At 34.7% G+C, this 16344-nt stretch overlaps 1 protein-coding gene across 3 annotated transcripts in view; it reads left to right on the forward strand.

The window, feature by feature from the left end:
* Positions 1-16344, forward strand: part of CDH19 (cadherin 19) — a 241456-nt gene that overhangs the window by 213428 nt on the left and 11684 nt on the right. For all 3 annotated transcript variants that reach the window (XM_064578755.1, XM_045886578.3, XM_045886581.3), the window contains 2 exons: positions 12839-12956; positions 14913-15164. In XM_064578755.1, coding sequence (XP_064434825.1) covers positions 12839-12956; positions 14913-15164 — 370 coding nt within the window. The remainder of the gene's footprint in view (positions 1-12838; positions 12957-14912; positions 15165-16344) is intronic.

The following is a 16344-nucleotide window of genomic DNA, read 5'->3' on the forward strand; positions in this document are numbered from 1 at the left end:
GAGGATTGCAACCAACATTTGTTTTCTGGTATTAATTTGGGGGCATTATATGGGTTAATTGGTATTCTTTATTATTGTCAAAAAATCACATATGTAGAAAACCATGAGTTTTAATTCAAATATAGTTCCCCTATTTAGGAATGAAACATCAAAAACAACAATAAACAGCAGTAACAGAAAAATTGGTATAGTTACAAGAGAATTTTACTATCACCTACACTTCCCAAATTAGATGATGATCTAACCACACTGAATACCACCAATCTCCTCATTTGAAAAAGAAAGATTTTTTTTTGCCCTATCTAATAAGAATTTAATAAAGAGGGGCACCTGGGTGGCTCAGTCATTAAGCGTCTGCCTTTGGCTCAAGTCATGATCCCAGGGTCCTGGAATCGAGTCCTGTGTCGGGCTCCCTGCTCAGTCCCTGCTTCTCCATCTCCCACTCCCCCTGCTTGTGTTCCCTCTCTCTCTGTCTCTCTCTCTGTGTCAAATAAATAAATAAAATCTTTAAAAAAAAAAAAGGATTTAGTAAAGATAAAATTCTATTAAGTGAGAAAATGGGTAGAATTGGCCTTTGTTGAAAGTTAATTTTATTACTGTTAAAATTAACAGTTAAGAGTAATCTTACAAATTCTTAACATGGGGCTCATTCCCTTCTAAAGGGATTCTAAATGAGCTACAAGATGTGTATGTACTTGACGTTGCGCAGAAACAAAACTCTCATGCAGATAAGGGTGGAAACAGATTAATATTTTTTATCCCACGCTTAAAGGAATCCATTACTTATAAAATAAAAATCAAAAAGTTACAAACTTTAATATAAACATTAATTCAGGTTGGTTTTGTTTTCTTATTGGGAGTTTTGATTTTGTCAGATTATTGATTTATTTTTGATTGGTTTGAAACAGATTAAGTTGTTCTTAAATTTCTGGAGCAATACTCAATAAATTGCATTTGCCACTATTTTTTCTTAAAACAATTAAGTACTTCTTTCTTTGTCAACCAGATTATTTAATTTCAAAACTGTTATTTGTAGTATAAGAAAAATGGTACCTTTGAGTATGTAAATCAAAAAAAAAATAATTAGATCAATAGTAGTAAAAAACTCATTTTATAATAAGATATTTGTGTGTTCTAATAAATTGGAAAATCTGGATGACATGAAGAGTACTGCAGAGCAAATGCAAAAATACATATAAATTCTCTAGTCTTTTCAGCAAATTTTGCTGGAGCAATTGGATATTCATAGGGAAGAAATAGAAAACGCCACCTAAAGCTCATACCTTATACAAAAGTTATTTCAAAATGTATCATAGACTTATACATAAACTTAAAACTGTAAAACTTTTAGAAGTAAACACAGGAGAAAAACCTATTCTCTGTGACTAGACAGAGTTCTTAGATATATCATGAAAGGCGCAATCCATGACAAAAAGAAGGTATTAATTTGACTTTATAAAAATTTAAAAATGTGTAAATCCCTGTTAAAAGAATTAAAGAAACGACCTACAGGGTGGAAGAAAATACTTGAAAACCAAAGATTACTCAAAGGATTTGCATCTGGAATTTACAAAGAACTCTTAAAACTCAACAGTAACACAATAAATAATCCAGTTATAAAATGGGCAAAAGACATGACAAGACATTTCACTGAGAGGTTATACAGAAAACAAAAATGCACATGAAAAGATGTTGAACATCATTAGTTATTTGGACAATGCAGTTTAAAATTACAATGAGCTATTACTACACACCTATCAGAATGGTTAGAATAACACCACCCATAGACATCATCAAATGCTGGAAGGAGAGGAGGTGGAAATAAAAAATGAATAATAATTTGACAGTTTATTATAAAACTAAATATATACTTATTGTACAACCTAATAATCATCGTTTGGTCAGGGTGTTACACACATGTCAGAGAAATACTTATGTCCACATAAAAATATTCATGGCAACTTTATTCATAATAGCCAAAAACAAAATAATCCACATGTCAGTCACCAGAGGAATGATTAAACAAAGTGTTGATACATCCATAAAATGGAATACCACCTGGCCATAAAAGGAACAGATTATCTATACATGCATAGCACAATGAATCTCAAAGGCATTATGTTTCGTGAAAACAGCAACACCCTAAACCTTACATGCTCTATGATTCCATTTATAGTAAATCCTCTAAAAGTCAAAACCATAAGAGACGGAGAAGGAATTAGTGGTTGCCAAGGAACAAGGGAAGGAGTAGGGACTAAGTGTGGCAAGAAAGAGTAGTATGAAGGAGTTCATACATGTGGTGACAAAACTCTTCTGTATTCTGATTGGATGTAAAGACACTAGTCTTTACATGAGATCAAACTGTTTGAGTTACACACACACACACACACACACGTGGATGTAAGAACAAGTGAAAACTGAATAAATTATATTATCTATTTAACAGTATTTTATACCCATTTCCATTTCCGCGAATTGATATTGTAGTACAGTTATGTCAGATGTAACCATTGGCTTAGCTGAAAGAAGTATTTAAAATGCTCTTTGCACTGTTTTTGAAATTTTCTGAGAATCTACAGTTATTTCAAAGTAAAACTTCAAAATCATTTGCTGGAATAAAAGATAATAAAATGCAAAAGAACTGGCATAAGAAAAATAAGAATAGAGATTCAAAGAAAAATCACTAATATTACTGAGAATATCTTAGGCCAAGAAATTAAAATTATTACTGACTACTAATCCCCATGCTATATAAACTTCCCAAAAGCATTCGAAACAAAGGGCGGGGGGCTCCTCAAATTACTTTAAGTGGCTTTACTCATAGAAAAGTGATCAAATTAAACACCTACAAACATCAACACAAAAAAGATTATTAAGAATATGGCTGTAAGCATTATATGTAAATTATAATTAAAAACAATTTATGAAGCTACTAAATGGTGATGCACAGAACGGAAAGAAAATTGTCTTTAAGGAGAAAAACAAAACAGTATTTTTTTTTTAAGATTTTATTTATTTATTTGAGAGAGAAAATGAGAGAGAGAGAGCACATGAGAGGGGGGAGGGTCAGAGGGAGAAGCAGACTCCCTGCCGAGCAGGGAGCCCGATGCGGGACTCGATCCTGGGACTCCAGGATCATGACCTGAGCCGAAGGCAGTCACTTAACAAACTGAGCCACCCAGGCGCCCAACAAAACAGTATTTTGAAATCTATTAATATTTTCCATTATGTCAATATCTCAAAGGAACAAAAAGATACACATAAACTTTTCATTTGGTGATGCTGAGAAGCCCTTTGACAAAATTAAAACTTAAATTCAGGGTAACAAATGAGCCAAGATAAAATGCAGCCATAATAAATAAAGTAAGAATAAAATGATAATACTAGCACTCAAATCAATAGTCAAAATCTCGCTTAATACTGAAACACGTGTGGTAGCCTCTTTAAAACAATGATGAGGAAGAAATCTCTGCTTTCACACTACCACTTCATAGTCTTCTGAAGCTCAGGTCCATACAGTGATATGTAAAATACACATAAAAAAGTAACTGATGAGAAGGATATTTAGTCGAGAAAACGAGATCTAGTGCCGAGCTGCCAAATAAATATGATGGAATTTTAAATTTTCCCGGAGTCACATTTAAAAATATAAAAAATGGAGAGTTGTTGTTCAACAGGTATAAAGTTCCAGTTATGCAAGATGAGTAAGTGCTAGCAATCAGCTGCAACACACAGTGCCAGGAGTTAACAATGTGGCATTGTGCACTTAAAATCTTGTTAGGAGGGTAGATCTCATGTTAAATGTTCTTAAGTTTAAAAATTTAAAAAAAAAAAGCAGAATTAATTTAATGCATATCTATGCAATATATACAAAATACTATCATTTTCACATGTAATAAATTGAAAATCAGTAAGGAAAAATTTTATGTTTTCTCATACTGTTAAGATCAATCTTTTTTTATTTTTTATATTTTTTATTTTTTAAGATTTTATTTATTTATTTGAGAGAGAGAGAATGAGAGAGAGCACATGAGAGGGGGGAGGGTCAGAGGGAGAAGCAGACTCCCTGCCGAACAGGGAGCCCGATACGGGACTCGATCCTGGGACTCCAGGATCATGACCTGAGCCGAAGGCAGTCGCTTAACCAACTGAGCCACCCAGGCACCCAAGATCAATCTTTTTAAAAAAAAAAAAAGATTATTTATTTATGTGAGAGAGAGAGCACAAGTAGTGGGGGAGGCAGAGGGAGGGTAACTTCAAGTAGACCTTCCCCCTAAGCTCGGAGCCTCACGTGAGGCTCCATGTAGGGATCAATCTCGTGACCTCAGTGGAAACCAAGAGTCCAGCACTTAACCAACTGAGCCACCCAGACGCCCCACTGTGAAGGTCATTCTTGATCTTATTTCCCACAGGCTTAATTGCTGGATGACAAATTAAAAAGTGTCTATCTGCTTTGGATAGGTAATGCATTCATCATAGAAAATCAAAATGCCAGAATAATTGCACTCCATTCTGGAGAAAATCAGGCACTTCCTTAATGATCTACATGGATAAACAGAATTTTTGTTTTTGTTCTTAGTGTGTAAATGCCCAGGGTGGGGAGGAGAGGAGGGAGAGAGTGCTCAGTGGTTTGCAGAATGAATATAATGAATGAGCTGACATCAGGGCAATTTGCCTTTCCTGTTTGGTGGAAATAGTTCTAATTTTTCAAATTAATGATTCCCATTATCTTAACTGATACCAAATATCTTTTCCAGAAGTAAAGTATAATATCAGCGATTTTTAGATTCTTTCATAACAATATTCTAATGTAGACATTTACACTGTCTCCATGTAAAAATTTTCTGTTGCCTAAATTTCCATGGTCCCGCGTTATAATCTGGTTTTCTTCTCACCTCGTTTCTCTCTTGTGTCCTGTCCTTTTAATTTGTTTTTTCAAAATTACTCTCTTTGCTTTCAGTCGCACCTATGTCTTAATTAAAGTTCATATTCAAATGACTTCTGGATCTTTATGCCAGTTTTTTCTCCTGTATTTCAAGTTGTATGCCCAATTAACTAGAGATTTTTATCTATATACCCTAAGGTTACACCAAATTGTCTTCCAAGCCTGCCCCGTTTTTTTTGTTTTTTTTCAACATCCCTTGCAAAATTACTGCAACTCACCAAGTTATGCAGGAAGGATGTGTGGACATAATCTTTAATTCATTCTACTCTTGTATTCTTCATATCCAATCAATCATTAGTTCTCTTGGCTCCATCCCCTAAGTACCCCTGTAATAGGTCAATTTTACTCTATCCTCACTCTCGAGACCCTACCAGGGACTCAACACATCTTCTGGAGTGAACCATGAACAGTTCTGCTGAAGGACGCTCCTATAAAATCAAACTTCTCATTATCCAGTCTCACAGCCCTCACGCAGGGATACACCCACAGTTGTTGCTCATTAGTTATTTTTATCAGTTAAGTCTGAAGGCATGTAGACAATTTCCATGGCCGTCCATTTTTAGTGGTGGGACAGTAGTCCGAAGAATATATTGTGTGTCATCTTAGAAATGGTGAAATGTTACTTTGACGATAACAACTTTCCCTGTGGGAAATTTGGAGCCTGGGAAACGATGTCTTCACCTAAGAGCATGTTGTTACCATCTTTAGTTTATGTAAACACTTCAGCAACTTCCATATAATTTCTCATTAAAAAGAACTCACATTCTGTAACTGTGATTGTTGTCTTTATAGATCACTTCAGGAGGTTTTGAGTACAAACTGCTCTCCTGGATTGTGGCAACAGCTTGTTCACTAGGTTCCCTATTTCCACATTCACACTAAGGATGTCTTCAGAATGAACATTCTAAAATGCAGATTTTTCCCAATCATTTGGATTATGGGATCCTAAATAAAAAATAAAATCATGTTTTTTCCAATTTAGAACTTGTGAGTGGACCTCAGTATAAAGTACAAACTCTGTAATATGCCCTTCTAGAACATTCATGATATCACCACTGCTCACCTCTGAAGTATAATCTAATTTTTGTTTAGATGCCAGGTCCTCTGGCCCCCAAATACTGGGTGTTTTAGTCTGCACTTTTCTTCTCTACTTTAGGTATTATGTCCCTCTACTCCACTATAGTGTCAACAGTGGTGATGGAGACACTTGGTCCTGGCCCCTGTTTCACCCCCAGGGCCTGAGATGGCTTGGGGTGCTCCACATACCAATGAAATATTTGCTGAATGGATACCTTCGGGATATTAGTCAGATAATTTTATAATTTATTTTTTCATTTATATATGTTAATTTTATATGAATTTTATAAGATTTGTTTTAAAAATTAATTTAACAAAAGAAATGAAATATATCCTGAGATAAAACTTTAAGAAAGTAAGATTTTTAACTGAATATAAGTAGATATTTGTAAGTACATGGCAAAACATTACGTATCTATGACACTTAAATACATATAATTTGGTTAAAAAAGTCCTTTTTGGAAGCAGAGTATCTCTGCTTCTGTCCAGACCATGATATTAAAATATCATGAGCTTCTTAACATTTTTCTCCTAATAACGTGCCAAACAAAGAAAGAAAACACAGACTATAGACTAAATTTTCTTGTTAGCTCTACTTTGATTATTGTATTAATTAATACTTTGACCTTTTGACCAGATATTCAACAGCCTTTTTGAATCCTTTATTTTATCTAAACAAGTCTAATTTTGTATCATTTCTTCAGTGGAGTGGTACAAAAAGTGACAGTCTTCTTCAAATTTGTTGACAATATTTCTTGACAATGGGAGAAATAATTCACATCTGTAGCTTGATGCAAAGTACAAACACCTAGAATAACTACATAAGCAAGCAATTTAGGTGAAATTTTAAAAATCCTCCCATGTATTCATTCATTGCAATTCTCACTTTTTGTTTAACGTGTTTCTATTGAAAGAAATTGTTTGTTAAACACATTCAGAGGAATTGATAACTTATATCAATTAATACTCAATACCTGTACACTGATTTATAGTTCATATTTCAATTTATAGTTTGTAATCTTATTCAAAAATGTATTCCTCAACTAATACTGGAGGTAGATTTCATTGATATGTACTGTTCAGGTAAAGAAACAGACTCAAAATGTATTACCTGTTTGCTCCAAAACATCGCCAAAGGCAAGGGAAGCAAGGGCAAAAATGAACTACTGGGACTTCATCAAGATAAAAAGCTTTTGTACAACAAAAGAAACAGTCAACAAAACCAAAAGACAACCGACAGAATGGGAGAAGATATTTGCAAATGACATATCAGATAAAGGGCCAGTATCCAAAATCTATAAAGAACTTCTTAAACTCAACACCCAAAGAACAGATGATCCAATCAAGAAATGGGCAGAAGACATGAACAGACATTTTTCCAAAGAAGACATCCAAATGGCCAACAGACACATGAAAAAGTGTTCAACATCGCTTGGCATCAGGGAAATCCAAATCAAAAACTCAGTGAGATATTACCTCACACCAGTCAGAATGGCTAAAATTAACAAGTCAGGAAAGGACAGATGTTGGCAGTGAGGCAGAGAAAGGGGAACCCTCCTACGCTGTTGGTGGGAATGCAAGCTCGTGCAGCCATTCTGGAAAACAGTATGGAGGTTCCTCAAAAAGTTGAAAATAGAGCTGCCATACAACCCAGCAATTGCACTACTGGGTATTTACCCCAAAGATACAAATGAAGGGATCCGAAGGGGTACGTGCACATCAATGTTTATAGCAGCAATGTCCACAATAGCCAAACTGTGGAAAGAGCCAAGATGTCCATCAACAGATGAATGGATGAAGAAGAAGTGGTATATATATATACAATGGAATATTATGCAGCCATCAAAAGGAATGAAATCTTGCCATTTGCAACGACGTGGATGGAACTGGAGGGTGTTATGCTGAGGGAAATAAGTCAATCAGAGAAAGACATGTCATATGTTCTCACTGATATGAGGAATTCTTAATCTCAGGAAACAAACTGAGGGTTGCTGGAGTGGTGGGGGATGGGAGGGATGGGGTGGCTGGGTGATAGACTTTGGGGAGGGTATGTGCTATGGTAAGTGCTGTGAATTGTGCAAGACTGTTGAATCACAGATCTGTACCTCTGAAACAAATAATACATTATGTTAAAAAAAAAAGAAGATAGCAGGAGGGGAAGAATGAAGAGGGGGAAATCGGAGGGGGAGATGAATCATGAGAGACAATGGACTCTGAAAAACAAACTGAGGGTTCTAGAGGGGAGTGGGGTGGGAGGATGGCTTAGCCTGGTGATGGGTATTAAAGAGGGTATGTTCTGCATGGAGCACTGGGTGATATACACAAACAATGAATCATGGAACACTACATCAAAAACTAATGATATAATGTATGATGACTAATATAACAAAAAAAAACCCTAATGATGTGATGTGTGGTAATTAACATAATAATAAAAAAATTAAAAAAAATAAAATAAATCCATCTATTATATTAGAATTAAAAAAAAATGTATTACCTGTTTGCTCCAAATCCACATATGATACTTGCTTCTTTGCCTAGCTATCAAAGAAATTGTATGTTTTTTTAAAGATTTTTTTATTATTATTTATTTATTTGAGAGAGAGAGAGAGATTGAGCATGAGATGGGGGGAGAGTCAGAGGGAGAAGTAGGCTCCCTGCTGAGCAGGGACCCCGATGCAGGACTGGATCCCCGGACTCCAGGATCATGACCTGAGCCAAAGACAGCCACTTAACTGACTGATCCACCCAGGTGCCCCAAATTGCATGTTTAATAAAGGTCAGACCTATATTTTGTGTGAAAATGAATGTTGTAGTGATTTTTTTAATCAACATAATAATCTAAGAATGACATTTTAGTAAGCTGGCCCATGTGTGCCTCTTTTTTTTAGAAAAAGAAGTCAGTGCAAAGTAATTGATGGACACAAAATGATGATCTTTTTTCCCATGATTGTCTTTAAAGTCAAATACTGTTTGTAGTTCCATAAAATGATTAAGTTGAAACTTATGAAACTGCCAATGTTTAACTCTCTTTGACTTAAAAAAATGAAAATTTCATGTATTTCTATGTAATAATATATGATCTCTCTGCATTCTTGGTTTTCACATGGTATTCTTTTATCTGGATCACACTTTCCCCATTAATTCATATTTTTTGCTCAAGTATTAGCTCATTTGCTCAGTTCCACTTTGGAAAATCATTTCTTTTTCCTAATTATTATACTCAGATTATTTTCTTCTTTTTTTCCCCAACCATTATTTTTGGTCTATATCCCTTCTATGACAATTATATTATTTATTTCTCTGTATGTCTGTCTTTTACGAGACTTGGTTTTGTTTGCTTCTTGCATACCACATCCATTACAGTATATTTTTGTATGCAAACTTTATGAACAAGAACATGTCTAGGGCTTGAACAATGTGCCTGGGAGGAATAGAAAGTGGTTGCCAGGGGCTTGAGGCTGGGCGATATGGGGAAAGGTTGGTAAAAGAATGTAACTTTCAGGGGCGCCTGGGTGGCTCAGTTGGTTGAGCGGCTGCCTTCGGCTCAGGTCATGATCCTGGAGTCCCGGGATCGAGTCCCGCATCGGGCTCCCGGCTCAGCGGGGAGCCTGCTTCTCCCTCTGACCCTATCTCCTCTCATGCTGTTTCTCTCTCTCTCTCAAATAAATAAATAAATAAATAAATAAATAAATAAAAAAGAATATAACTTTCAGTTATAAGATGAATAAAGTCTAAGAATCTAATGTATAACATGGTGACTATAGCTAATACTCTTTGTATAAATTTGCTAAGAAAGCAGAACTTTTAAAAATGATAAATATGCAAGGTGGTAGATATGGTAATTAATTACATGGAGAGAATCTTTTCACAGTGTATATGTGTTTCAAATCATTATGATGTACATTTTAAACATTTATCCATTTTATTTTTCTCAATAAATCTGAAGAAAATATGCTCTGGGGGCCACACGTACTACTCATTTCATACTGGTAGCATCAGCTTGCATTCAAATTCTGACCCAGCCATTTTACCTACCCAAGATACTTAGGTGACTTGAACCTTAATCTAAGTAAATATAAAATGGGGACAATAATGGGATTTATTGCATAGGATAATTGTGAAGATTGGCTGTGACAATATGTAGAAGTGGTTATTTTTAGATTTTCTAGGCTGTCACAATATATTTCCATTATAGATTTTAAAGTGTCTTAAGTGGAAAATCACATGTATTGGTTCAGAAAAAAACTGGACAAAATTCTACTGAGGACAAAGGGGAATTTAAAAATTTGAGCTCTCAGAATTTGTCATAATATAACCGTCCATGTTTATCTACTTTGTCTACTCTTTGCTTTTGATTTGCCTTTGCTCCTCTCATCAATGTGTATGACAGTGATGGGCCCCAGGCAAGTAGATGTAAGGAAATAGTTTAGAAATCTAATCAATGCAACAAGATTTTTTCTTAGAATTTTATTGGAAGATTAAAACAAAAACATTTCCATTGTCATGTGAAAAGGAAAAAATGAGCATTTGTAGTCAAGCGTTTTGTGTTCATTAATGTTGGCTCTTTTCTAGAAATTTGTTCTCAAGAATAGTGTACACATTCAGGGTTAATTCAAAAGAATTAATTGTACCTGCTATGTAACTGATTGTATTATGTCAGTGGCTTCCTATTTTTGCAAAGTGGTAAAACCCATAAAGCATATGGAAGTTCAATTTATAAAGCAAGTGTAAGTGGAAGGATATACATTAAAAAGGAGCCAGGGTATTGAAACCTATGCATATTCAGTTTACCTGTACATATGTAGAGAGTAATTTAATTAATTAAAATTATTTAAAAATATATACAAAGTCAAAATCTCACCAGTGTTCTTAAGCCTCCATACACAAAAGGAAAACATTTCAACCTTTAGTCTGATGCGTGTATTTAATACAGAAAATCAGGTAGTGAGATAAATTATTCCTTGTCTAAAAATCAAGACTGCATGTGTCAATAAGGTAAACATGAGTTTTTACAATTTGTTATCAACCTTAATTAAACAAATATATATGTAATAAGATTACACACAGTATTCAGAATACCATCTTGTCTATGCAAATTCCAACAATTCCACGTTTTCATGAAGAAAACACCCTATAAACATGTACTGACTGTATGACAAGCACTTTGAAAAGCTATGACATATAATTCTAAAAATCAGTCCTAAAACTTAAGTATTAGTATCTCCATTTTTTAAGAATAAAATCTAGTGGGACACCTGGGTGGCTCAATCAGTTAAGCAACTGCCTTCAGCTCCGGTCTTGATCCTGGGGTCCTGGGTTGGAGTCCTGCATTTGACTCCCTGCTCAGTGGGGAGCCTGCTTCTCCCTCTCCACTCCGCCTGCTTGTGCTCGCTCTCTCTCTCTCTGTCAAATAAATAAATAAAATGTTAAAAAAAAAAATTAGTAATTGGCAACACCAGGATTCAAAATATCAGAGTTTCAAGTCCCCCCACCCTTCACTCTGGCTATTATGGTAATCCAAAATAAAAGCATTACCCTAATACAATGTAAATTTATTATTGGAGGCATGGATTGAATGAAAATGTTTTATTAGATTATTTAATTAACACTATATGAATATGATTTGACTAGGAATGTGTTATAAAGAAAAATAAATCGATGGGGGCACCCGGGTGGCTCAGTCGTTAAGCGTCTGCCTTCGGCTCAGGTCATGATCCCAGGGTCCTGGGATCGAGTCCCGCATCCGGCTCCCAGCTCGGCGGGAAGCCTGCTTCTCCCTCTCCCACTCCCCCTGCTTGTGTTCTCTCTCTCGCTGTGTCTCTCTCTGTCAAATAAATAAAACCTTTTAAAAAAAAAAAGATAAATCGATGTAGAGAAATAGCGTACAAATTACACTGGTTTTATAAGACTTCATGTGGAGAGATATCTATTCTTTGAAGTATAACATTATAAAATTTGGGTCTGTCATCTGGCAACTAAAGATATTCTTGTTTGACACATTGTTAAAAGCACTTTAATTCTAGAAAATTCAAAACAATAACTTCTGTAATCAGTTTACTTTGATTTCCAGAATTAATCACAATCTCACTATATGATCTTGACAGCGTATCTCCTTTTTGACAATAATGAACCACTTGACTGAAACATTCATGTCTTGAAAGAAAAGAATTAAATGTGAACTGATGTGTTCATAACTGCATTACTTCACTTTTTTATGATCTGAAATAGGAATTTATTTGATGTGGAACACTTTTGTTATAATCTTTATGGGTCAAAGGAAATCATGTACATTGCCCCTAAGCTCTAAATGCATTATTTCTGCAAATCTATTTGAAAACTCATTAGTTTAGCTAATACTTCAGTAAGACAATAAGTTTACCACAGCTATGCTCCCAAATGAGCAGAGAATATATAACTTCAACAAATCCTAATGGCTGCTATTCAGATAAGGAAGGGAGAAGGAAAAAAGGAAGAAAGGGGGAAATCAGGCCTAGAGGATGGGAGGAAATCTTGATTTATAGCAGCAGTATTTTGAGAATTTCTAACAAACTTAACTGATAGAAATCATTTCAGCCCCCAACAAGAATTGATTATGTAATATCAAAACACTCTTTTGAAAGGGGCAAGTAAACTTATTTTTAACGTGAGAAAATATTTTAACATTCTCCCCAAATTGAGTTACCCTTGCAATATATACAGAAATTTTGGTAAAGCAATTTTGATAAAAGCTAATACTAATAATGATAATAATCTTGATAACATTAATTATATTCCTGAATCAAAAACCAAGCAACCTGTTTCTATTTTCCCTAGGTAGTTCAGACCATCAGTGCAGTGGATAGAGATGAATCCATAGAAGATCACCACTTTTACTTTAATCTACCTGTGGAAGACACAAAGAACTCAAGTTTCATAATCATAGATAATGAAGGTAATGCCATTCACTCATGATGGCTTTTGATCCTTTCTTTGAGAAGTGTGCTTGATTTTAAGGGGATTTATAATGTTGCTTTTTTATAGGGTTCTTGCAATATGATAATGTTGAGAAATAGAACAGAGTGGCAGTGAAAATGGTAAACAAAACCCGAAGTCAAGTTCTGAAAATACTAGCCCCATTTCTCAGTGGGTTTCTTTAAATGAGAAACACTTTATCAAGTCACCAGTGGCTACAAGACCTTGCAAAACCTGATTGACCCTGCAGATATAATGGCTGTGCAGACACAGTTGTTCCTTTCATGTCCTTGTAAAACTCAAACTTCAATCTATGGGAAAGAAAATGATATACACTTACAGTCATGTTAGCTGGATTGATTCACAGATATTTGGAGTCATTAATTAGAAGCTATAAATATATAAAATTGGTTTAAGATTATTCTCTTTCCTTCAAAATGAAATGATTATATCAATCTAAGGACACAGTGTGCCAAAGGATTTTGTCTGCAGAGACAGACTATCTTCTCCTTCCATACAGAAGTGGATTGACTTTGCATAAAACCACTCTGTTCTTTTTTCTTTCATGTCAGTAAAAGATATTCTTGTCATAATATGAATCTATTTTAATTTTACTTTATATCTTAAAGATAAGAAACACCTTAGGATTTATTACTCAAGTATCCATAGCCAAACACCTACAGATGTCCTTCCTTACATCTGATTTCAGGCTTTGATCTATGGAAGATCTTTTGTGGGAGCATAAATGCAGGCATGTTCTCTCCCTTTTCTCCTTGTCAAATTTCTCCATGAAGGAAACTCAACTAAACTTAGGATAAAAATGCAAATATCAATAGAAGAAATAAATTAGAGCTTAAATTTGTTTATATTAGTATAAGTCACTGGGGTAAAATAAGTATATTAAAACAAAGAAAATAATTAATTTGGTTTAATGTTTGTGATTAAGAATAATCTGATAAAATATGAATTGAAAAATGTAAAGTCTCTTACCTTTTCAATCTGCCTAGTAAATAAAATCACAAGTTTTACAGGTTCCAAAGCATGACGGAGAATTCGTCTTAAACGATGATTTGGGATAAGTGGTTAGCAGGCACACATTTTCAAACACTTCATTTATTTGCATTTTACTGTTCGTGTATTCTAAGTTTTGATTACTACAGAAAATATTTGGGGGGATGGCAATAAAAAAAAGAGGGGGGAAATATAGGACTCAGACACAAGAAATTGCACCAAAAAAGGTTACTTGGAATATTTTGGGATTCAGGGGAAAACAACTTCAAAAGTGTCAAAGCATATATTGTTCATCTTTGTTAATTTTTTAAATGTTCTGTCTAGAAGAGTGATCAGTGCTACTGAGGTTTAACCGTTATCTGAATTTTAAATAGAAAATGGGTTAATAATGTCAAAGTAAAATGAAACATCCCAATAGAATTTTTCCTACCAAATGAAACGAATCCTTCTGTCTCATTAATAAATGCATGATTTGAGACCACTTGCTCTGATATTGGTCGATGACTTTGAAAATCTTGTGCATTTATAGTATTTGTGAAAAGAATGAGTTTCTATTAGAAAAAGCACTGTCATGAGTAAAGAACCCAAATGAAACTCATACTGTCATCATAAATTTAATAGCAGCCTCTATAAAATATTGACATCTGTTTAAAAAGCTGTTTTCTTTGTTCCACAGCTAACGTTTTCTATCTTTATCAAAGACATTTTGGAACGGATTCATGTAATTCGTCTGATTATATAATTAGGGTTAAGGCAACGCCAAATCAGTAATGACTTTCTGAGTGGATCTTTTGACTTTTTATCAGAAATTTCTTCTTTATTACTTAAACTTACATGATATATCTATACATTGCTCTAGTGCATGTAACTGGTATGCATTTCTTTTATATTATTAAAAAATTATGCACATGGGTTTTTGTTTTAGATAACACAGCTGTAATTTTGACCAATAGAACTGGTTTTAGCGTTCAGGAAGAGCCTGTCTTCTACATGTCTGTCCTAATTGCTGACAATGGAATCCCGTCACTTACAAGTACAAACACCCTTACCATACACATCTGTGACTGTGATGACTCAGGCAGTACACACACCTGCAGGAATAAGGACCTTACACTTGCCATGGGATTCAGAACAGAAGTCATACTTGCTATTTTGATAAGCATCATGATGATATTTGGTAAGTAGTGCTGAACTGAACCCGTCTTCATTTCCTGGAAATAATGTGATAAATATAAAAAATAGTTAATTCTATTATCACAGCATGGTATGGGCGTGTGTGTGTGTGTGTGTGTGTGTGTAATTGCTCTTCTGAATATGTTGCAATTCTTAAACCAGTGGAGTAAATGAAAAATAAGAATGACCCTGCGGGGCTGGATCTCACAACTCCGAGATCATGACCTGAGCAGAGATCAGGAGTCGGCCTCTTAACCAACTCAGCCACCCAGGTGCCCCAAACTCCGTTTTTTTTGCTTGTTTGATTGTTTGTTTGTCTGTTGTTGTTGCTTTTAGAAGCAGATGTTATATTCACTTTACAGACGAGGCAAATGAACCCCAAAAAGTCAGGCTTCCAAGACTACAAATAATTCATTTTGTGTAACCTTTTCTCTTTCTTTAACATACCAGTATATATAATCTAAACCCTCTCTTGCTTCCCTTATAACTTCATGTCAAAAGTCAACACCACTCTACTGAGTGTTGAGAACAATTATATCAGCCACGGGTTCTATAATCCCAAACTCACTCCTCAAAATGGCATCTATGTTTCAGGGATTGCTTTGCCCTCACTCTTCTATTATTTCTCAAAGCTTCAAAAAATCACGCATTCCTCTTTACCATCCAAATTACCATTCTTTCCTACCCAGCCTCAGCTTTTAAGATAATTTTTAATGGTCTTTGATCCTAAAACCGAATATGGAGCTACATACCTGGGTATCAGAATCAAGTGTAGTAAAAACAGTGTTGTGTTTGAAGGGTGACAAGTACTGATTTACTCATAGGGACAGACCTAAACCAAGTCCAAAAACCCCATGAGTAAACCAAGGACAGCCTCACAGTCAGGGCATGAGTAAGATTTAGATGGTGGGAAGTATGGGTCAACCAATAGTCAGTAGTTTTCTTTGAAAATGTCATGAATACTCTCTCCAATTCATAGATTGAAAAAATTATTTATTAGTTCCCTTTCTATATCAACCACATATCTTAGCTGAGTTTCACAGTACCTGGATTCAAACCCAATGACCTTATTTCAAGAACACTATTCCAATTTTTTAAAAGGTAAGATTTATATAAGGTATTGCCTAATGTATTTCTCTTTATGATAATATTAATAACATCACTTCCTGTTTGTTTCAATTCCT

Source organism: Mirounga angustirostris, unplaced genomic scaffold (genome assembly GCF_029215605.1).
Source record: "Mirounga angustirostris isolate CCGP_5_RB_7025 unplaced genomic scaffold, mMirAng1.0.hap1 SCAF_14, whole genome shotgun sequence".
NCBI classification, from domain to species: Eukaryota; Metazoa; Chordata; class Mammalia; order Carnivora; family Phocidae; genus Mirounga; species Mirounga angustirostris.